Consider the following 24,726-nt stretch of genomic DNA (forward strand, 5'->3'; position numbering starts at 1 on the left):
CTAGTGAAATCTTAATTTTTCAAAGTTTCCAGCACTCAAACACTGCTACATTATCTCAGACATAATGAAGCTTCTCTACATGCTGTATGGAAATGAAAAATAGGATGGTTAATAGTTTCAGACTGTAACACATTCCAGCTCTGCCCAAACAAAGTAGAACATCGCTCTAATGGCAATGGGTTGTCAGGAGACACGATGTTCTGTGCCTAAGTCTACATCTACCCACTATGTGAAACTAGAAAAATCACTCCCTTTCACGCCTGTTTTCCTTTGTCAAGAAAGGAAAACTTTATCTATACTTCACCTATAGACTCTCAATGGAAGAGAGTCTCCTACGCTTTTTTCTCACTTTTCTACTTTACCTACTAGCCTGTGCTTCCTCCCCTTAAAAGGACAGGGGCTTGTTTTTTGGAGAAGCATCCACACAGTTAAAATGAAGACTATGGTATTACTAAACAGAGTTTCTCCTTTGGCATCAGATGCTCTTAAAATTGCAATAAAAAGCATTTTACGAGAGAACTATCAGCTGTATACAAGTGACTCAAGGGAAGATTCCAGTTCTGAATTCTGAAAGGATGTTTCTGTATCTGATGTAATTTAGCCTCATCGCAGTCTGCATAAGCTGTCTAAGCAAGAGAACAAAGAAGAGAATTAACCAATGACTCCAAAATACTTATGCTGGGAAAATAACTATTTTGTTTCAACAGCTGTTCCAACTTACTCTTTCTGCATTAGATTTAAAAGAATACTGTTGAACGGAGGTTTAAGAAATACAACTTCTACTATCAGAATTTGCCCTCCCACAACCAACCTGAAACGAAATGTGTTTGCAACACTTCAGAATAATGCTTGATGTAAGGTATACTTTGTCTAACACAAATAGTGTCTTATACATAAAATCAATTGTTTTATTTGGAAAATACATTTCTGTAGTTGAGCAACTCTATTTCAAAATACGTATCTACATATTCACATATGCAATAAAACACTTAACAGTTCCTCAGCAGAAAAGACCCATGAGGCAGATAGCAAAGAGCAAAAACGTTAGAGTTGCATGACTGGTCTATATTTGCCAGATACTGTTGTTAAGCCCATGGCTGGTATGCTGTGGTCACAGTGCTGTGATCTGTAACATGCCCCTACAGCTGCAATAATAAGTGTAATAGATATTTCTGAACAGGGTAGTTATTTCCATATTACTCAGAGAGGCATTATTTTTTCCGCTGTCCTCCTGCAGGAGGTTCCCGCTTGTGTTGTGATTTCCAATTTCAATGGCGTTATATTTGTTAGCTCTGCAGAGTGAAGGGAGGCAAATAGCGCACAGACAAAAAAATACTAATTTCCTGGGGGCAAAACGTTTAACAGCAGAGATTAGTTGATTATCAGGTCTTCTCTGACAACCCTTGTAAAACCTTGTAGTTGAACAAACTTAGCACCTTTCTAAAAGAGTTCAAAGACAAATAATAAAAGAAAGACACACAAATAAAGAGTTCCCTTTATGAGAAAAATGTCAAACCATACTACCAACTCTGGCATAGCGTTTTCCATCAGTAGGTCTCAGTGGGCTTTGCGAAAGTCAATACCACTTCACAGATGGGAATCTGAAGTGTTCCGCAATAAGATTATTTACCCATATCACCTCAGCCAATAGCACAGCAAGGAAGGAGGAACACAGTCCGGATTGTCTCCCAGGCTAGTGCCAGATCAAGCCACTTTAAATAGAAAATATTTTACTCTTTATTCTTGGAGCGTTTACTTTCTCCCTTTCACAACATTTTTTTGAGCCTTGTAAATACCATTTTTCTTTTCTGAGATCTTCAAGGTACGCGCCTCTGTCTTCTGAGTTGGGATGCAGTGAATGAAACCTGCTTTTGTCGGTTCTAACTCTAACCCTTAGCCCACGTAAGCTTTTTCTGAATTCGATGAAATGAAGCCCTCAGCCCCCTACTTACTCCCAGCTCTCAAAATAAATTTTTTTAGATAAGATTGTATGGGAAAGGCATTAGGAGAGGTAGAAAAAGAGATTTTAAAAATAGTCTAGCATCCAAATCTCAGTTTAATCTCTTATGATTGTCCTGCTCTTTGACCATAGGACATGGAGATGTACTAGTTTAGTGCTGGTAAGGAAGAGCCGTATGTAGAATACACTTTATAAATACTTAAACACAAATTTATGGAGTATTCTAAACTGTTGGTTACACCCAGCTGATGTCATTACAGGTTTATCTATAGTAAATCTGCTCTGTGCAGAGGGCCGGTATTGCTTTTTCACACCGATGTGTGTGTGCTATGTATACTTCAGTTCAGATAACCCATTAAAACATCTGTTACAATTAGTATACGTCAGTCAACACTTTATTAAACTTCCAACAGCATGAGCATCCCTCCTGCATAACACGTTGGCAGCAAATCACAGGCCAGACAGCAAAACTGAATGAGCCCCCATATTCTTATGTTTAGGTTTAATAAACCATGCAAGATGAAATAAGAAGAAATCAAGCCAGGTACAGATTATCCTAATTTTGATGGTCTGACTTTTTATTACCTTGAAATTTGTTATCTAAAACTCTGTTTATATTTCAAGACTTTGAAGTAGCCAGCTTGCTATAAAGCCAGGAAGAGAAATTTGTTTGAACTTAGACACTAATATAGTCTTTTTCTTTCTTTTACTTTCTAGGCTTTTCATAGCTTTCCAACACCTCCTATCTATCTATCTTAGGTGGTTTGTAGTTTTTCCTAACTGACAAGAATGAAGACAAGGGATTCGTCAATAGATGCAGAATAGTTTTTTTCCTCTCCATACTGTGGAAAAGGATATACTAAAAACATTTACCATGATAAAACACTAGTTATAACACCTAACAGATTTCAAGCTGTGAACTTACCAGTTTGTATGGACAGGGTGGGAGGAAGCAAAGAAACTCCTCCTACATACTGTAATCAATCTATTGCAAAAAGAGATAAAACTGTAAAGCATATAAACAGGGAAGAAAAAAGAAACAGAAAAAACGTAAACCCAAATTCATCTACAAAGTACTGTTTTAACAGCCTCCTAGCAACGCCAGTGACCACCTGGAAAATACATCAGAAGAAAGCTAAAGACAAATTTTAAATATGCAACAGTAAATAGGAAAAGTTTCAGCAATAAGAACAGGAATATGTTTCCTAATTTCTGTGATAAAGAAAGGCTTCTGACTTCACTGTTCATGGCCTGTTCCAGTTAGCTTACTGTATTCGCTTTGCTGCTCAGCTCAATTCTTCAGTTTACAGACACCTAGCAATACCACAGGATGTAATGAATGATAGGGCAGAAACTACTTCTCTGAAAAAAATACAGTATTGTGAAGGACTGTAACACAGTTTCCATATAATCAAAACTCCTATAGATTTCAGTTAAGCATCCTGGAACAGCTCGCCTCTGCTAGGTATTCTGGCTTCTTGCCCCTCCTCTGCAGGTAACTTATCCTTATTGTTGGCACCCACTGAATACCAATAATCAAGGATACTGTTAACCTCTTGAATTACGTTGAACTTTCTCTACCTGTTAACATAATGAGTAACTCTTTATCTTGCTGCAAGCCCATAATCAAACAAGGCTGGAACTGAAAACAGCAAGATAACTAAAAAATACCTGTTAATTTTCTGAGAGTTTTTTTGGTTTATATTCTCTAAGTAGATTTTTCCTTCTGTAAATGCACTTTTGCATGTCTTTCCTAATCTTACACTATTATGCAGATTTCTCATATGTTATCGATATATATATACACACCAATCCCTGTAGCATGTTGTTAATTCATAGTTTATTCCGTTAATTTAGTCATGGATATTGTAGAAACGCAGTTAAAATGACTATGTCGTTTTCTTTTTCTTTGCCTTAGATACTGAACAGACCAAAGTCATTGCACAGCGTTTTGGTCTGTAAAGCCAAGGCTGCAGTTTTATGCACATGCCTTTCGGCAACAGTCCTGGCGTGAGCGGCCCCTATTCTCCCACTGCCACTATAGCTCGGTTGTGACACCAGCTCTTTGTGAGGCTGTTGTGCAGGGAAGTGATCCAAGTTTAAAATAACCATTTTTGGTCAGATTATTTTAGTCAAAATAGAGTTCTTGACTGGGCTGCTGACATGCAATTATGCCGTCACAATTAAGGCAGAGATGTGGGCCTGGAAACAAACAACACGACTCCGGGCTGCTTAAGCTACCACTGTTGCCAAAAGAAACATTAACCAGGCTGTACTACATATTTGATGTGAAAAAAAATTGAAATAAACTTGTAGATGAAACATGTTTAGTAGTTAGGATAAAAGGCTATCACCAAAGCTAAAAATGGCTTCTAACTTTACAGAATAAAGAGACATAAAATTAGACCCTCTGAAGTCTAAATGTAAGTTGCACAGTGAATATACCGAGCCTAAGTACTTAATATTAAATAAGTAATGCTAAATAAATATTTTGTAATCCTTCATGCCTGAGATCCTGCTTCTCAAGCTACAGTCTGCAATTAAAAAGTAAAAGTAAAGGAGCTTCATGGGTAATGGTGGGCCACTACCTCTATCACCTCCTAACATCACTGTAAAAGTACACTGAAAGTAGTTTTTGGCTAAAATGTCCCTTCCGACTTTTTCACATTAGCTTTATTTTTTGTTAATGGGGCTGTAAAACTTATGAAACAGAGGTAGTTGTGAAATCATGCACTGTAGAAGTCCGTTGCTTAAAGTCTCATATATAAGAAAATGTCTTCTGTTCAAACTGCATTTATGGATTATGCTGTCTACCTGGCAACTGGTTTCCTTTAAAATGATAAAATATTAACACCTGAACTGAAAATAATCTTCTTGGCTGTTCCAATTCAAGAAATCTCCATGGGCCTTTTTTTTTTTTTTTTTTAAACTGAGTATTACTCCAAGTGTAAATCAGCTTAACAAATGCTGACTCCACAATCACAAATGGCTTCTGAACAATCTTCGCTCACTTTATTTTCAGAAACCATAAAAAGATGTTGGCTAGAACACTCAATCCAGCATTCCCTTAACATATTTATAACAACACAGTGGGTGATCATCTGCAAGAGAAATAAATAACAGAACCTTTGGACAGGCTGAGCTAATTGTTACTCACATCATTTTTGGATGAGTTGAGCATGCAGTACTGATGGTATGTTAATACTATGCGTAACTGCAAGAAAAAGGCAGACAGCCTGATCTTGCTTTTTAATGTTAAAATATAAGTTTTGTCTGTATTCATACATACCTTTAACGTAAATTTCTCTCTCCAGAGAATATATTTGTCTAAGGATTAAAATAATGTTTAGATATTACTGTAAAAGGTGTAAGAGTAGACAGCTAGGAGCGGCTCCTAATTAGACAAGAAACACCTATATAATCAGATGCTTAAGAGCTAATATAAATACGCATTTTTAAGTAACTATCAGTTGTTTCATGATCAACACATTGAAACTATCCCTGTGGGGTGCGTATTTACTACAGCAAACGTATAAAATCCCATACATCATTAAACAGCCATATTAATTTCTCAAAGATTAAGAAAAGAACAAAGATTTTACTCTACAAAGATTCTACAGTCTCACATGCTGGCACATTGCTTATTCCAGGAAAGACTGCTTGAGTTTATTTTGTGTGTTTTTTCCACATTCTGAAAAATCAATTGGAGAAAAGAAAGTTAGCTGACCGACTCTTACATCTTCTAAATAACTATTTTTATAAACCATCATATATTTTTCACTAATGTGCTCATTTACCTCTTGTTTTTCTTGACATTGATCAACACTGAGTAAAGAAGGTATTTTAAATACTTCAGAATTCTTTGCCTCCCTCTTCAGCGTTTTTACCTGTTTAGCTTTTACAAAGAGATGCATAGTTATTTCTAGACTTTTTTCTACATTCTCCATTTATCTTCAAATTTTATGCCTAAATGGATTGATCTGGAAACAGCTGAACTATTTTAGAGATTTTTCAGTTAAAAGATAATTTGTCTTCAAATTTCATCCCAACTTTCAAATATATATATATAAGAAATATTCCTGAAGCCTAAAAACTCATATGCATGCGCAGTTTTTATCCTTTCCGATCTGATGCATATTTTTTCCTAAGAATTTTCCACCAAGTCTACTTATTGGTTATTTAGGTCTTAGTTCAAATTAATACTTCTCTGCTAGAACTAGCTTCTGATTTGTGCCCCTGCAAAACCGATAAGAATTTCTTACCTTCCATTCCTTTCAGCTCCTTTTGTTGTGATGTTATCAGCAGTTGCGGGAAGCGGATGTCTTTTTTCTCAGATTTTGAAATACCACATTTCTTTTGGTTCACGCTCACTGTTTGATCAATCTGAGCAGTTTGTTCATATGCTGCGACCTTTTCTGATTGAATCTAAATGAAAAATCATAATATGTCTGAAGAGGTGTATGGTATGCCTGTTACTTACTGCTTTCCCACTGTACTTTCTAAAGATTCCTGCCAGCTAAGCATAGTAAAATATATTAAAAATTCAGATCTCAGTGGGGGCCCTAGACCCGCTCTTCTGTAGCGCTAGGCCGAGAGCTCTCTTACCCCATAAATTAACACCTTTGAGAGAACCTCCAGAGCGTTAAAGACTTCCCAAATCATAACGAGTTCTGCCATAACTCTTGTTCCTCAGTGTGCAGACAGCTCTACAAGGATGGAGGTACTACTTACCCTGCATTGTTCATCATCTTAGTTCTGGAAGTGAAAAATAGTAAAAAGCAGAGAGGAGAGGTCTTCAGGGAAAGAGAGCATGCTCATGCGAAAAAGTGAAGCTGCAGCTAACGTGGTACTTTCACTCCAAGAAAACTCCAGTGAGGAAAGATTTCTTCTATATCTAATTCCAGTAAAGTCCAGGGTGAAAATTCAACAGCTTTATTAGGCTACAGTTTCATTCTTGGTGGACCTAACATGGTACAACTGTCACTGCCAATAGAAAAGCTCCAAGGATCATCATGCATCTCCTGAAATAAGTCAGTCTGGTACATTTCAAAACTTGCAAATGGATGTCAATCGAAATAAGAAAACAAAGAAAATACGCATACCTGAAGCACAGACTCTTCCTCCTGTTTGGTGCTAGTTCCCATCTGTCCCACTGATTGCCAAGCACTTATTTTCTTTGTTTTTTCAGATGCCCTGTGATAAACAAATGCAACTACGATATGCGTAGCTGGCCATTCAAGAGCTGAGTAGTAGGGTTACATAAGCCCCCTCACAACAATACATGTTGCTGGAGGCATATATTTGGGATTTGAACACAGATGCGTGCTTCAAATAACGCTCTTTAACAGTCACAGTTTGCATTTAATATAGGAGGTACCACGTGAAATGTAGTGAACTAATGTTGTAGCTTTTTGAACAACATGCCAGTGAGCATTGTAGAAAAAAAGAACCGTATTTACATGTGAGAAACGGAATTTAAAAGGACTGTGATAACGTCAGGAAAGACGGTATTATAATGATCAGGGTTCATAACGCTGCTTTTGCCTGCAAATCTGCCTGAGTAAAGAAAAGATAATTTTCTGCAAAAACAGTATTTTAGCAGCAAAGCGCAGCCTAAGGTGGTTTTTGTTTCTACTCTTAATTTATTTAACGAGTCTAAAATAACTCCATTATGCCAAGACCAGCCATCCCAGAAGGGAGCGTGTCTACATTAAAAAGGGGACAGCATGGACTGCACCAGATTTCTTTTGCCAAAGCTAGCATACGGCAAACTCTAACAACATATAAAATCCTAGCAAAATGAAAACAGTATTATTTAGTGAAAAAAAGCTGGTGAATCCACATTTCTTTTAATTTTTTTAAGTTACAACAACTATCAACTGTCTCATTTAAAGAGAAGCACAAAAGACGCTAACCTTGTATTAGAAATCGGCAAGTATGAGTTGAAGTTTGCAGCAGTAAGGTTCCCGCAGGTTGGATTGATAGGTGGCATTGCTGAACAAATCACTGTCGACACAGGATGCTCCATCACGGTGAGGAGGTCACTGCTAGCATTTAGAGAGGCAGTCATATCAGAGAGGTTAGGGTTGGCCTCTTCAGGAAAACCAAGCCGTGAGAAAACGGCACGCTGAGTATCTGCGTCTTCCTGATTAGTTTTTTCCATCCCTGGGATTGCTTTTTTCCCACCTTTCACTTTGGCAACTTTTACTCTTAGATTCCTTGATTTTTTGTCCTTTATGAGATCCTAGAACAAACACTATGTCAAAATAGATATACACTCTAAATTAGATATTGCTTTGTACTTTCATGCTTTCATTCGTACAAGAGGCCAAGTATTCCTCCAAGAGATACCCTGAGATGAGTGTGAAGTGTCTCAAAATTGGACATTACCATCATTTGTTTTTATTATTATTATACTGCCATCACAGAACATTTCTTAGAATTGTAGGTGTAAATGAGCTTTTTTGCCTTTTTTTTTTTTTTAATTCCACCCTCATGTAATAACATCAAATATATCGAGACAACAAAAATACTTTAACATGTCTTCACATTATTGTGCCAATATAAGAAAATGAACTAGAAAATTTGGCTGCAACATGTCGAAAGAGAACTCCACTTGTATCGCAGAATTAAGAACAAAAATATACGTGTGTGTCAAATGAGTGGTTTAATAAGAAACACTGATTTCCTTTTCCTAGACTTTTTCTCTTCAGGAGCTGGGGTTACTAGGCAATGCTGTACCAGTGCAGACCGGGTACTATCCTGGGACACTGCAAACAAGTCACACTCCCACATCTCTGAACTGAAGGTCTGGCATTCTGTTAGGACTTCATTTACATTAACATTCCCCTTGTCTTCAGTCTTGTTTTGTGCCATTAGGGGTATAGCAGTCGAAAGCTGGACTGAAGAACAGAGGCCAAATAGACCATGTATACCTAGGACAGGGGGCTGCCGACAAGCCAGCTGCCCTTCCACGTGGAATAAGAACTTTTATTTCTTGTAACTCACAAAATGCTATACCTATTCAACTCATCAACAAATTTCACGTTCCCCAAGCAAACTTCCTTCAGGTGGATAAACTGGTTAGGAAAGTAAGCTACTCCTGCCATCACTCGAAAAGGCAGAAGGAACAATTCAGGAGTAAAAGCCAGTCATTCTCCCCACCACCACCACCACCACAGTTTTGCAAAAGAGAAACTTTCACATGGCCTATTGGTGTCTTCCACCCTACTGAGAGCTCCTCTAACGGTTTGTTGTTTTCCTTCCCCAGGCCCTAGGATGGTTATTTTTCTCTCTGTTAACTCTTGCTAGGCCCTAGAGAAAGGAAGGACAGGAAAAAACACTACTCCCTGCTGCAGTGTCCAAAAGAAAGTGGGACATTAACTTCTGATCAGAATGTAAAGAAAAGCAAGCTCAGAAAATGCTTGCGTACACCAAGCAGCATATGGGGACCTGGGAAAGATGAAGTAACAACTCAGCATGCACTGCTGATTTGAACATTATCTTCTAACATTGCACTTGGAATCTGAAATTAAAGGATCTATCCATATTCAGAAAGCACAGTTAAGGGAAAATAGATCTAAGAACTCTTTAAAGGGGCCTCTCATGAGCTTAAAAACCACAGTGCTGTTTGAGCATGGTTTCCTGTGATAACTAAGATGTCTACAATCAAAAGCAACTAGAGAAAAATAATAATCGTTCTGAGTGTCTAACAGCACTTGCTGTACAATAAACTCCTCTTTATTTGGTTGTTTTGCAGACTACATAAAAAATAGAAAAAAAAATGTTACAGATAGTGTGGTTAAAAAAAAAAAAACAGACTCAAAGTGTGTTATAAGATTCACAGTTAATACCTAAAGGGACTTTAAATTTATGTCTGGAAACTGAACAGATTTCTGGTAGGGGTTTCTTTAAGACAGCATTTTTTTGTCTGAAATTTTTAATGATAGCTCTATTACTTTTCCACAGTGGAGACTGGAGTTACCCAGAATTACCGTGACTGGAATTATGAAACACATCACAAGAATAGCTTGGTGCAGACCATCTGCACCATCACAGCACTGACTGCTTTGTTCTCAAACTCTTCCAGAATATGGTCAGCTTTTCTGTATAACATCAGCGCTGCCACCTACCTATTTGTGGTATTTTTGAGCACCACTCACCATCAATTTCTCAGTTAACTGGTTCTTGAACTTTCCAGAAACAGGTGAAAATACAGAACCTGTATCATTGAGACAGTGCCACAGTTCTGGTGCTATGACAACACATTAAGTAATAACGTGCAGAGCACCAACAGATGTTTCACATCGCCTAGGAGGAAGACTCTTTTACTAATGAAAAAGTCTTTTGGTGCTGGTGTTTAAAACCACCTATAAAACACAAGCAGTGTGAAATGGTGTATGTGGGCTAGCCATCAGGAATAGTAGGAAAGCGGCAAGATAAGAAGTCTTTGAAGTTTGTTCCTGCATGCACTTTTCCCCACCACGTTTATTCTTACTTCAGATATGTTGTCTCTTGTTCAGCAGAGTGTTTAAACATATAACCCTGTCATCCTGCTATAAAAACGTATAAGCATGTGCTTGGTTCCAATGCACCTTTGTTAACTTCATTTTGATTTTGGAAATACCCGTCTCCCAAAATAGATCAAGCAACATGCAGTTTTACACTGCAGTGACACTGATTTGATTGAACTGCATGAAGACATACAGTTAATCTAATAACACTGTGTGTTGTAATTAAGATTACAATTTTTTGCAGCAATAAACATTTCAAGAAAACCAGTTCTCACCTTCCTAAACACTGGGCCATTCAGACAAGCATTAACACGAGCACTTCTCTTTTCATCTTTTAGTAGTCCTACATTCCTCCTGAGTTTCATAAGAGAATTTAATTTTGCTTCTTGTAAGAATTTAGCTTTCAGTTCTGGTAAGAATCTGTTAAGAAAAAGGGTATATGTCTTTAAGTTACATTAAAGAAAAATTTATCTTGAAATAATCTGTCAGCATCTAAACTAAATCCATTATTTAACAACTCAGAGTGTCAAATACCTCACGAGTAGTTCCAAGTATAATGCCAAGCCTACATGGTGAAAATAGAGCTTGTCAATAAACAACGTATCTAGCACACAACTGATGCTTAGCCATTAAAACAATTTTTTTTAAAAAAAAAACACAAACTTATAAGTACGCTGTTCCTTACAAAAAAGTGATGTAATAATGCAAATTTTATTCAGAGGAGATGTTTCAATGTTGATGCTGACAAATTATGGACTGTTTCATTTATCTCTAAACAGCAAGGTATAAACAAAGTGCCTTTGAAGTTTGATCGATTCACTGAATGACTAGCCACCCTTTAACGTGTTTATGCTTCAGTTCTCTTTTACTACAATGTCAAATGAAGCCTGAAAGGGGGAATTTCACAAAAATCTAGTCTCTATACAGTGATTTTATATTGCATTTAATATAGCCATTGTCCAAATTAGTAACTTAATATTTCTAACTATAAAATATCATATTGTGCTAAGGATATGCTTCATTTTTATAGTTTGGACTTTGAGCGCTAGAAGACAGCTTTGAAAAGTGTGGTTATCGGAATAAAACAAAAAACAAAACCAAAGATAAGCTACAAGCTACACTTTCCCTTACTGGTCAAAAATTAGCAAAAAAGAACCTGCAAAAGCTTCCATGTCCTTTGCAGTAAAAAAATACCTACACTATGTCCATATAAAAGACAGCTATACATACTAACAGACACTTGAGTTTGCAGTTACAGCTTCTGAACACAGCCTGGGATTCCTGAGGATGAAAGAGAGCATACACCATCATATCCTTGTTAGAAATGGTTGCTGTACAGACGGATGAAAGAAATCCCATGTATTTCAAAGGCCACAAGACCAGGCTCTATAGCCACACCTACTGGCTAGCTAGCAGAACACAAGAAGGCAAGGTTCAGATGAAGCTAATAGTAATTTTTAGACAAATCACTCCAAAACCATGCTTAATACGGATCACACTATGATGCTCTCAATATGTTGAGACGAGTAATGTTAAGTAAATATGTTTAAAAGTAGTTTACAAAGTGGGGGATTTTTTTAAAAAACTTTTTTGTGGTAAAGCCAAGCATTCAGCAAATTAAACATTAGAAATATTTATTTCCTAAGCAACCATAATCTATTGTCCTCTCTGCATGCATTATAAGATGATTGCATACTATATGCTATTTTGACTAAGCAGTTTGTTTTATTCAGAGCATGGGACAGCTTCCATCGGAGTGGCAGCATGCAGTTTTATCTTCATTAGTCAGTGTGATCCTATGCCGTGATTTTCCCTCACTCCGCAAATTGTAACTCTACAAACAGTTATTACAAAGTGATACTTATCAATGGAGTGCACAAATTCTTCACAAGCATTAATGAATATATCATTAATGAACGGAGTAGCAGTTTGTTAAGCAGCAAGTGCCGTTATTATCACTTTTACAAAAAGGAACAGAAGCACGTAGTGTAGCTGTAAACAGGGTTCGTTAATGCCATGTGCCCACTTGAGAAGCTGATGTCCTAGAAACGTCAAGTACTTAGGACTATACAGGATTTCGGTTTTTAATTGCATACCTTATTGACTCCAGTTGTATTTCTGAGTTCTCAGCACTTGTGAAAATCTGCTCAACAATCTCAATTCCAGAAGCCAAAAAAAGAGACTGACCATGCAAGAAATTTTTCATTTAAGTAACCTGTTTAGTTTTTGCAGGAACTGTGAATAAGGCTCAGATTCCCGTTCTTCAGGATAACACACACAAATCAAAAGTTACTAGCAAATTTCAATCTGGGTAACATTGTATTTTCCTCTAGCCTTTTGCTTTGAAAAGGCTGTATTTTTCTGGATGGAATCCTTCTGGAAATATACAGTTTGAGATAGATATTTTGAGTTCAAAGTTTCATACCAAGCATTTATAAAGTATGGCAAAAGCTGGAAATAGGAGCATTATAAAAAGCAGCGTTGGGCAACCTTAATAAAAGGTGGGGCTGAAAGCTCTCTATAATTTTATGGTATCAGTGTTCTAGCTGAATGTGGAGCTAAATACATACTTCTATCTGAAATATGTTTCTAGATTTTCTAATTTTTTTGAACAACAGCTGTGCTGCAATAGAAACAGTTGCATGTAACAAAAATGTAAAAATAGTAGCTTAAATATAATAATTGTTACAAGTTTATATGTGATACTTTACCAGAAATATCTAAAACCGTTACCAAAAAAAACAAAAAAAAATTGCACATTTTCATTTTATCTAAGGCTCTTTGTTGTAAATTATAATTCATATGACCTAAACAAAATTTGCAGAGATAATATTAGAAGCAAAAGACCAGAACAGTGCTGTTCTACTGCAGTGCTGAAATTCATGCCTCTTGAGGACCAGGCTCAACATGGGGAAGACTTGGCCAGAGTCTCTGAATCCACTCTTGTACGCATGGGAGAACAGATAATGAACGTTTTTTGGGTGATCTTAGAGAACTTTTTCTAAGACCTCTTTTGGGAACCTTTTGGGACATACGGGTTCCTATGAATACCTCTACTTTGCTGTTTTTTGTTGACAGAATAGCAGGAGTCAAATCCTGCATTATTCTACACATTGCATCTGATGAATTTGAACAGTCCTACTGCACAGGTACTTAATAAAACACAATTTTTTTCTTGAACAACTGGAGTATCTTCGATTCTTTATGACAGTGAAGATCTACAAAGAAATAATTTGTCTTAAAGATTCAAAAATTTCTAAAAAAAAAAACTTACATACTTGCGAATCATGTATTTCCTTATTACAGAGCCTTCAAAAATGTCTAAATTCTGAAATTATAGCTTCTTATATTCTAGTGACTAATAAAATGCTTACTTTTCAATAAATCCATCCCTAGTAAAATAGTCATGCCTCAGCAAATCTGAGCAAGAGATCCTATCATCAGGGTTTATTTGTAAACAAGCCTGTAAAATATCAGGAAGATTACTTTAGAAGAAATTATTTCATAATGACAAATAGTATGCTATAATGTAAGCAATATTGTTTATTATCAAGTGTAGTAATAAACTAACATCCGTTGGCAATCTACAGGGGATACTAGTACATTAGGGTGTGCATAGCTGTAAGTTCCTATATATTCATTTCAAAACTTCATATCATTACATTATAAATAACCTTTCCATCTGGTGATATTCACCATTTCTGTCCTCTACTTAAATTATCTCATCATTTTTTGTCATCACACCTATTTCAGTAACATCTAGGATTTCTAGATCCTATTCTACTGCTGTGTAACCTAGTTCACTTTTTTTTTTGGCTCATCTTACTGAATTTGAGGGTGGGTGGAAGGTGAATTATTATTTTAGCTCCCAATTCTAGGGTAGGTAAGGGCCCTAGAGTTTTCTCTAAATTATACTGGCGAGACTATTCCCTACAGGAACACTCTGCTGGCCAAGGACTGTCCCAAAATACTCCTCTAATTTGTGAGGATAGGGGTTATGAATGGAATATCAGAGTAGCCATGGCAAATATACATCGACCCAGGATTCTTTAAACTCCCATGCTGCCTCTTTTTCCTCAGTGGCCAACAATCTGTCCCTACCTCTTTATTTCCAAATTGCATTTAACTCCCCTTATTTGGATATTCTGTTCCATTTCTGGGACTTACATGTGCTACCCTGTCCCATAAACTTCTGTGGATATTATTCATATGCACAAACAGAGTCTGAAGTCCTCACAGTCTTGCAATTGTTGAGCACGGAATAGGAAACAGACAAGGGAAAGCTACCATAAAGTTATCAACTTAGATCTTTTTGCTATTTAGGAAAAAATAGTATTTATGACTTCAAATTCTCCCTCCAACACATTAAGACTTCTCAGAGCGTATTAGAAGATACAACAGTTTTGCAACCAGTAGACGAGTCAGCTAACAGTTCACGTGGACTTAGATACCCTGCCATCAGTGTTTCCAGATCTTACATCACTATATCCACTCTGTATCACATTCATAAATTAATTTTTTTCCATAACTGAGAGATACTGCCTAACTTTAAGACTGCCTGTTTTTAACTTGTTAACTTAAAAGGTCCAGGTGAAAAAGGAAGGATCCCTATACCCATAGAAATAGAGGTTCTTCGATAAGCAATTCAGAATATCTGATTTAAGATTTTAATTACTGCCTGATAGGGTGATCTGAAGCATTTTCTGAGAGTCCCTAGCTTCTCTCCATTGACTCTTAGGGGGAAAGCAGTTTCCTCTCACTTAAATAAATCAATGTCTGAAATAGATGGGTTAATACCCTTCTAAACGCATAGGAAGTGATCAACTTCCTCTATCAAAAAACATGTCCTAATTCTGAAAGGACATTCTCCATCCCTCCATTTCCATTCTTTGCTTCCAGCTACCACAGCTGGATGACGATGACGGCCAGTTTTGAGGTGGGCCACTTTATAGCGTTCCTTTACGCTTTCGCTGTGTGATTTCTCTTAAGCACAGAAAATCTGAAAGATATCCAAACCACTCAGTAAGACAAACTAGTTTATAAAATAAATCCTCATCAAACCATCATCAGCAAAATCAATGACTTCTTGTGAGAGGTTTAAACAGATTTCTCACTAGAACTGTGAGAGATTTCAAAGACATAAGAGAACTAGAGAGAAAAGGAAGGAATAAAACTGTAACACTGTCCACTTCAACTTGTGCAGTCATCCCTTTTGTTAATGTTGTAATTCAGCCACTGGGGGAAATCTTGGCTGCTAGTCCTTCATTTTCCCAGTCCCCAATGCATGAATGAGATCTTTCATTTCTCTGAAAGCAACAGTTATTTTCTATTGCCAAAGAAAGAATTATTAGTTAGAAACCCTGCTAAGTGAAAGCTCCACTACTCTTTATTAAACAAAGTACTTCACAGCTTTTGTTCAAATTTTCGTAACGTTAATAGATTATTAGAAATGCCTGGTATCACCACTACCATTATGGATTTGTAAAGAAGCTTTTCACTTAACATTTCTTTAAGGCTTAATGAACAAGCTCTCTACATGGAAGAATACATTTTAGGTATGCTGTCAAAAAGAGACAGAATAACGTACCGAGAAAGAAAATTCACCACAATTAGATTATTCCGCCTCCATCTGCTCTTTCTCAAATCTTTGTATGACAGTAAATTGACTGACTATTGAATTTTTGATTTTTCTTACTGGGAACGGTAAAACCTAAGTCCGTTCCTGTTCTCACTGACTTCAGGAAACAAGATTCAAGGACTGAACAGAACACAAACCTTTTTTTTTTTTTTTTTTAAACCATTACTGTCTGCAACTGCGTTTCAGTGAATACAGTAATGATAACATTAGTGAATTTAAATTAGCTTAAATGCTTACGAAAATGGAACCGACACTTGTTCTCCAGAATCTCCTTGGCACTTCTGAAAATCCCAACCTCTCTAACGGTCCACATTCTGGATGCGTGGACATTCCCAATTAAACTGACTGAACCACTCATATGAGTTAAGGATAAAGAGCATAACTGAATGGAGAGTCCAATAGGAAATGCCATCTAGCAGGTTAATTAGCATAACGCACACAGAGGAATTCACATATTCAGCTGTACTGATAGGAAAAAGCATATTTAATTTTGACAAGTTACACTATTTTTTTCAAACTTAGTACAAGTACTGAAATATTCACTCATCTTAAATCAAGTGCTTTTGGATGCATGTATTTCTTGCACCCTGAACCTTGCTGTCTGTTGAAGTGCCAGCCTAACAGACTGAAATTCACTCTATAAAATGGAAAGGACTCCTGCAAATCATAGGATAACTCTTCTCTGGAATGATGTTCAGGGACAGCAGCTGGGTAGAGAAGCTGCACACCCCAGAACAGATTTATGTTCCAGATTTAGACAGACTAACATGGATTGCAATCACTACATGTTAGATAAAGGGTACTTCATCTTGTCAGTGATGTTACCAATTATACACAGTCGCAAGTTATAATTATCATCAAGTTTGATACTCAGGCCTCATCTAACGTACATGAACCATATCTGCCAGCAAGCCAGTGAGCTGGGGATACTTTTTCCTTGCATTTTTAGGATGCTGGACTTCAGGAAGTACCATCCCTGAAAAAACTGAACTTCTTAAAAAAATACTCTGAAGATGAGGTGTCAAACTGCCTGAAAAGAAAAATACATTATGAATAGATAATAAATTAGCTGGTTAAAACAAATATAAAGATTATACGCTGTAATCTTATTCTACTATTCACATGGAGATGGCTAAAATATATTTTTTAAAAAATCTCTCATCAAAAAGCCTGCAGCTTTCAAGCCTGAAATATATTCAGCCATGCAACATGGCTGTATTTCTCTCTAACTTCTTCTTTCAATGACAAAGGCTACATAAAAGCAGGTCCTTCTAGCTGACTCATACTGCCCTATAAACTATATTTGAGGTTTGAGAAAAAGAAATGATTCCAGCTTACGAAAAAGATATTTACTTCTACGTTTGTAATTCACATTACCAAAATAATAACGGCAATATACTATTATTATTAATCGTTATCTAACAACATGACAGAGAACATACAGAATGGAATTATCACTTTCTTTATAATCCCAAACCTCCTCCAGATAATTCCTTAATATTATAATGGACAAAACCAGAATTTTTGCTGCTGCAAGTTTAGACCTCTGTGCAAGAGAGAAAAATAAATCCTGCATGCTCTCTTTAAACCATCAGCCAACACAGTTGTTATTATAAAATCCTTGTAGATTTTCCATATGAGAAAGATGTTGTTCATATAGTACAATTTGTACGTTAATTGGGATACTTTAAAGTAATATGTCACAAGCAACGCAAAATAATTTGTCTTAAAAACAACTTCAGTCAGTCTCTACTAAACTACTTTCAGTGGATGATTTTGTTATCAGATATTTTGTTGGCTATGTCTAAGAAACATTTAAAACGGTGCTGTGGTGACACTGATTGTGCAAAGAACTTGCATGAGTACAGTTTCAGTGTCGCACCGAGACCCATCCATGGAACTACAGGCCAACAGCTAAAAATTGCCTGTCTACATTTCACATTTAACTGTTATTATAAGGAGCTAGTGTGATAAAGTATAGAAATAAGGAACTTGTCTATATAGCTGTACACCTTCTGTATTTCTTAAGGTAATTCACCATGTTATTTAGATAACAGCAGTCAATTCAGGAGATATCAAGGTGTTCAACAACCCACAGGTAAAGCTTACATACAGACAACTTAAACTAACTTTTAAATGACGACGACGGTTTGGTATGGATAGTAACATCTTGCTAACTCCAGGCTACCCTTTGTCCGCCTATTCTTTATCACTCAAATACAGCACATGTGCTAGAAAGTATGCATGGAAAATAACAGCTTTCCCAAGTGAAGAGTTTTTTCACGAAAGTCATTATCCGTCCTACCAGCAGGACTATATTAGAAAAAAATATAAATGCTTACTTAAACCTGATCCTTCAATGAGCTGCATAGGAATCTACATTCACAGATTATGCAGCCATTAAATTAATATTATGTATAAAAGCTTTTCCTTAAATACCGTCTGATTTACACAACAGTAATACTCACCTACTTTAGTTACAATTTTATGAAGTAAATCTAGGTCAGAACTGCTACGTAAATAGGGATTTCCAGTTGCCATCTCAATCATCATGCAACCTAGAGCCCAGATGTCAATAGGTCTAGGATCAGAAAAGGAATAAGGTTCTCAGCAACAGGGAGACTTAAAAATGAAGAGAAGTTATATTTAAAAGAAATATTTAGAAACAATTTCAGTATTTCTCAAACAATAAATATTATAAAATACAAAATAAAATACTTCGCAAGAATGACACACTTGGGAAAAAACCCCTAACACTTCCAAGTTACCATGTTGTCAACCATGTATGCTACATCTCAGAAAGCGCGAACCTTTTAAGTTTTACAGTATCTTCTACTGCACTGTTCTTTATAGCTTTTCAGGTAACCCTTCTTCACTGAGAATCACAGCGGTTCGGCAACAACAGCCACTTATCGTATAGATACCATGTAAAAACCATCTGCAGAGCAAGCAGGCACAGGTTAACTAGCAATAATGTAGATCAGTCCTCATGTCCTGCTTCCCAGAAATTAAGCCACTCAGAGACAGCAGACTGTAAGACTATATATCCTCTGATGACCTGACAAGGACAGCAGGCAGGTAAAAAAGAGACAGGGCTAATCCAATGTATTCCTTGGAAAGTCTGCATCTCTCTGTCCCACTGGTTGCTCCACCTATTACCTGCATACAAACATATTCCGTTCTCTTTTTAATTTGATTTTTTTTTTAAATAACCACAAGATAAACAAGTATGGTAGTTATGAACTTATATTGCTAGAATAAAGTGTACTCTTAATGTAGCCTTAGTAAAACAAACGAGACTGCTCTGCAAACATGCCTTTGATTCCTGTCACTGTAATGGAATGTATTATGAATTAAACGTTTCCTTAATTAGGATGTGATATTACATTTTAAAAAGTTCTTGCGTCTTAGTTCCTATGGTTATCTCAAGTTAGAGGGGGAAAAAAAAAAAAAAAAGCCTGAGCTGATGAAAGCTGATGACAATTTTGGTAAAATAACAATTCAAAGCAAGGCTACTCAGTTAACTTTTGCTGCAATCCATGTGGCAGCCTTTGCCTAACAGGGTGCTGCCTCCAGCTCTGCCCCTACAAAATGTACTTGCAGCTCAGTTCAAATTAGTTTGCTATTTGACTAGCCCTGCTTTAACTAATTACCTTATTCTAGAGACTTATGAAAATTATGAATAATCTGTTTGATCTATACAAAACAGCATTGTATTTAAACTTTTCATCGATTTCACTGTATCTGGAGCCAGAGTGTAATGGAATCCATCTTAGACCTTATATGTAGATGCACTGCAGACACAAATTTTTATTTAGATTTTATATGATTATTTCCCTTTTTTTAATGTTATATTGTATGCAAAAGTCCATGTGATAAGAATGCTTCTTCTATATCAACTGAATAAGAGGTACCGAAAAGCAAAACAAAACAAAAAACCCACATACTTTCCATACGTCCGGTCTTTTAAAACCAGTTCAGGAGCCCTGTACCATCGCGTAGCCACATACTCTGTATAAACATCACCAGGGGTAGCTAATGTTCGAGCAAAACCAAAATCACAGAGTTTAGTAATTCCACTTTGTGATACCAAAATATTCTCAGGTTTGATATCACGATGTATAACCTGAAGAAAGAAAAAAGAAAACAAATCAATCTAATAAGGAACAGGTTTTGTTCCTTATTGTTCAGTCCAAAAAAAAAAAAAAGGCTGAAAAAAATCCTCCTGCTACTTCAGAACTGATCCTGGAAGGCACAGAGTGCCCTAATTTTCCAAAGTCATCCATGTGCGGATACTACTGCAAATAGCAACTGTTTAACGTAGGTGATGAGAGCAGGTAAATACGATTTCTGCACAACACCCTACCTTTCCACAGCAGGACAAAACAAAAGTGGTTAAGAGAAATGAGACAATACAAAGAAGGAGGACAAGCAAGCTACTGTGAAATACTGCAACATCAGAGAAGACCGTTAAAAAGGCAGTTGATTAACTGAGAATAACAAAACAGACTGGATCAAAAATTAGAGCACTAAGTACATTTAGCTCTTCAGCATTTCAGAGATGGGTCCAATCACCACAGAGCCCAAATACTATACTGGTCATCTAGCCAATTGTCTCTTTACTATATTGTTTTAATTTTGCAGATCATTTCAAGCCAACTGGAAGTGCCTAAACTATTATTAAGAAACAAAACTTGTGTCTCAACAAAGAATTAATACTGTCAATATCTGCATGACAAAGCCCTACAGAAAATAAGAAGGGTGATCTGAAGGCTATAACACCATTTTATTTTATGTTCAATCTTTCAAGTAAGTACTTACATTATTGTTGTGGAGATACTCGACTGCTCGTAGTATCTGGAAGAGGTACTTTTTAAGCCTTTTCTTATCCAATCCACAGCAATAACGCTGGAGCTCATCTAAAACTGTATGATCAACAAATTCAAACACCAAGTGAATTCTTTTTTTCTGCCTAAATACGTCAATCAGGTTGACCATATTCTCATGATGAAATTGCTGTTGGTAAAAGAGGAAAAGCACTGTCTACCATGGCTTTTTATTTCAATTTGGATAGGCTTTCTCTTTAGAAATGCATAACAAGGACTATCCTTTACTTAAAGCTTTACATTATTTTGAAAATGTGCTACAAGTCTTTGTTTCCTTTCCTTCAGCCTTCCTCCAGTGTTTCAACATACTCGCAGATTCATTTTTGACAATACATCTCCAGGCTCTGAACTAACACCTTCTACTGACTGAGCAAAATGTGTTGCTATAACTGGCTATATTTTAGAATCACATTACACAGAAATTAAGAAACCCATAAACACTGTTTCTTTGATGGTACAATATCCAGAAAGCTTTTTCTTCACTTTTGTGCGAGATTATTAACGTCGAGCCAAAAACTGCTATCACCTGCAGAGATGGTAAACAGAAATACAGCACTGAAATGAGCAGCTGTTCTTCTCATCAGCTTAAAAATACCTTTGTGTAGGTACTTTATTTATATTACTAAATTGTAGGCAAGAAGTAACATATTAGAAGAATCACATTGAAAACATGTACCATTTCGGAAGCAGCTCCATGAACTATTTGTTTTTACATTACTATCTTGATATTTTGAAGCAGTTTTATTAACTCAGTACAACAAATCTGTCTTTAATTACCATTACTTAAAAAAAATTGAAACCTACGTCATCAGCGGTGTCAAGTCTCATTAATGCCACTGAGGTCTATGAAATCAGATCACATTTAGAGCTAGGGCCACTACTTAGACTAACCAGAAGAGAAGTTGAAGCACCATTATGGCAAAACGTGCCATTATGCCTAATTAAAAATTGATAAGAACTGAATTTTTAAAATGTGTCCCATTGCAACAAAGAGCGAAAGTGGGGCTGAATACATATTATAAAATGGAGAATCACAGTTTGTAACCCTGTAATTTGACTATAAATTATTGTTCCTGGCTCTACACTTTGCAGAAGCTCAATACAACCAGGACAGGCTAGTTTAGAGTTAGGTACCTTTGGCTAGGAGGAAAATCAAACGTGATATATATTTATACTAAAATTCTTGCAGAACCTTCATGGACATAGGTCTAGACTCCAACGAACCAATGAACTTTGAAAGGAAATCTCCCCATTGCAGTACAGCAATGCTATAACATCTCTGTAAGGAAATATTTGTAGATAATCCCTCTTCTGTTTACGGATAACAGAGAACTGGTATAATAAATACACCACCCCTTTTGTGGCCAATGTGCATTGAGTATCCTGGGAAGAGAGCCAAAGCAAAGTGATGTAATCCACAGCTGACAAAAAAGGCCACCTGGGGAAGCTAGAGCAGTGTGCAATTTAAACAGCAAAACTGACCTCTGATTTAAAGGAGCACAAACAGTAGCCCTTCTGCCTTTCCCACTTTCTCTCTCAAGTGGCCTGATGGAGCTGAGGCTCCATCTCACAGAGAACACGCACTTCTTACTGGAGGTCACATGGGAAGTCAGTGACCATCAAGTGCAACGAGCAACCAGCTATTAAACAAGTTACAAATTTTGTATTGAGCATGTAGATTTACAAATATAGAAGAGTAGGAAAGGTCAACATGTTTTGTTTAAGTTCAGGTGCCTTCAGATGAGATGCCAGGGACGGATTACCAGGCACAGAAGAGTGCAGACAAGTTTTCCAGTTTTCAACAACATTTCAGAACTTTGTCTTCAAATTTGAAGTTTTCTTTAGCTATTCATTTTAATTTGGCAGGAAAGTATTTCAGAAGCAAAAAAACCTTAAATCTTTCACGCTATTTTGTGCACGAAGCAGCCTAAAAGCAACCACGTACTCTGTTAATGATGCAGCTCTCGTTTTCAAGCCATTTCCCATTTGTTTTACATATTTAACGGAACAAACCTGTAGAAACTTTACTTCTCTCATCGCAGTTTTGTTAATATGCTTTCCTGATTTCTCATATAATATTTTAATGGCCACTGTCTGTCCCGTGTCCTTGTGTCGGCACTTCACTACTGTTCCGTAACTGCCCTCTCCCACTTTGTCAAGGACCTCGTACATCTCCATCTTCGCTGGTTCTTATTTCTTCATAGAAAGACAAAAGTTTGAATCAGTTCAAGGTACGCACGACTCCTTAAACACGCATGCAAAGGCAACATTTCAAGAGGGGTAACCCCTGAAGACAGCGGTCACTTCCCTTTCCCGAACATCTCTGCAAGCCCTTGAGGTGAAGCCTCCCAAGCCTTCAGCTTTTTTTTTTTTTTAAGCCATATACACATGGTGACAGTCAAGAGCTCAACTTCGCACTCGCGCACGCTCCTAGAGACGTCTACAGACCCCAGCTTTAACTAAAGGTGGGCTAAAGAGGAGGAATAAAAGCTAAATAAACAAACCCCTCATCCTCTAGAGCAAGCAGGTACGAGCAGCGCAACAGAGGAAGGACTGTGTTATTATACCGCCGCCACGGCCTTCGGAGGCACGGCAACCGGCCGGGGCTTGAAAACGCCCGCGGGCGCCGACCGACGTGCGGGGAAGCGGCGGCCCGACCCGACCCGACCGCCCGCCCGCCCGCGCGGCGGCACCAGCGCCCAACGGCCCTAACGGCCGTAACGGCTCCCCGCGGGCGCCGCTAAACCGCCGCTGAACCAAGGCAGCCGCCTCGCCATGGCAACGGCCGCCCGCGCCGCGCCGCCGCGCTGACGTCGGCGCGCTCCGCGGGGCGGGGGCGGGGCGGCGCTGAGGGGCGGTTGGCGGCGTCTCTCCTCACAGCCGGATTTAACGGGCGCGGGACGGTCGTTTTCCGCTCTCCACAAGCTGGTCGCGTATTAATCAGTTGGACGCGGTGGTCTTGGCGTTGCCGGGGGTTGGCAGCAGGGGATTGAGTGTATTTAACAACGCCGTAGCGGGTAAAAGGGGTAACTGCCGCTCCCCCAAGCGGCAAAAAAACCTCTCTCTCCACTTCGGTTTTTTACCAAGTCTGAGTAAAAGTTGAGTTAACTCCTCTAGGTCTCCGGAAGAGCGTTGGAGCGGGCGGGCGGGCGCGCTGAGCCCCTGGAGGCCGAGCAGGGGAGGCAGCCTGGAGCGGAGTCACCCAGAGCAAGTATTACACGCAGCCTCCTTCATCGCGTAGGTGGTTTAGCGGATAGATGGAGGCAGGTGTGGGATCCCTTGGTGTCTGTATTTTTTTTTTTTTTCAGTCATGCTTCTTGCTTTTCTAGGTGGTATGCTCTGAAGTAACTTTGTATTCAAATAGTATTAGAACAACTATTTATTTAAGAAGGGTGCACACCTAACTAAAATGTGTTTGAAGAATAGTTACCAGTAGTTTACTGTCAAAAGAAGAGGATGCCCTGAGTAGGGCCACACAAGGATTTATCCTGAATCTGGTATTTTTCCCGGAATTTTGAATAATGAAGTAGGATTGGAGTAACAGGCAAGCCGAGGTTCAAAAATCCTGAAAGGCAGGGTCGGCAATCAGGGTATGATGGAGTTGCACCCCTCCGTCAGTAAGTTATAGGGGTTCAGAGGCTGGAGTTTGTTTCTACCTCTACTGCTTTGTGGATTAAATAACCCACTTGATTTTTTTTCTTACTTTGACACTACTTACTCATTCTTGTC

The 24,726-nt window shown here is 37.7% G+C and overlaps 1 protein-coding gene across 1 annotated transcript; it reads right to left on the reverse strand.

Annotated features, from left to right (window-relative positions):
- Positions 1 to 2,355: 2,355 nt before the first annotated feature.
- CDKL3 (cyclin dependent kinase like 3) lies at positions 2,356 to 23,490 on the reverse strand. The gene is made up of 11 exons (XM_068959360.1): positions 23,011 to 23,490; positions 20,933 to 21,127; positions 20,059 to 20,237; positions 18,580 to 18,692; positions 17,002 to 17,141; positions 13,848 to 13,936; positions 10,749 to 10,893; positions 7,876 to 8,204; positions 7,063 to 7,153; positions 6,223 to 6,385; positions 2,356 to 5,855 (listed from the first exon to the last, which is right to left on the reverse strand). Exons 1-11 carry the CDS (start codon positions 23,173 to 23,175, stop codon positions 5,602 to 5,604), a joined length of 1,863 nt encoding a protein of 620 aa, XP_068815461.1. The 5' UTR covers positions 23,176 to 23,490; the 3' UTR covers positions 2,356 to 5,601.
- Between the last annotated feature and the right edge of the window lie 1,236 nt (positions 23,491 to 24,726).

This window comes from Struthio camelus, chromosome 13 (genome assembly GCF_040807025.1).
Source record: "Struthio camelus isolate bStrCam1 chromosome 13, bStrCam1.hap1, whole genome shotgun sequence".
In the NCBI taxonomy this organism is placed as follows: domain Eukaryota; kingdom Metazoa; phylum Chordata; class Aves; order Struthioniformes; family Struthionidae; genus Struthio; species Struthio camelus.

Coding starts and splice junctions, on each gene's coding strand:
- CDKL3 (XM_068959360.1), bottom strand. CDS start 23,175: ATGGAGATGTACGAGGTCCTTGACAAAGTGGGAGAGGGCAGTTACGGA. Junction 18,693..20,058: donor AAAGACCGGACGTATGGAAA/GTATGTGGGTTT, acceptor TTCTGATCCTAG/ACCTATTGACATCTGGGCTC. Junction 5,856..6,222: donor GGAGCTGAAAGGAATGGAAG/GTAAGAAATTCT, acceptor TCTTTGTAAAAG/CTAAACAGGTAAAAACGCTG.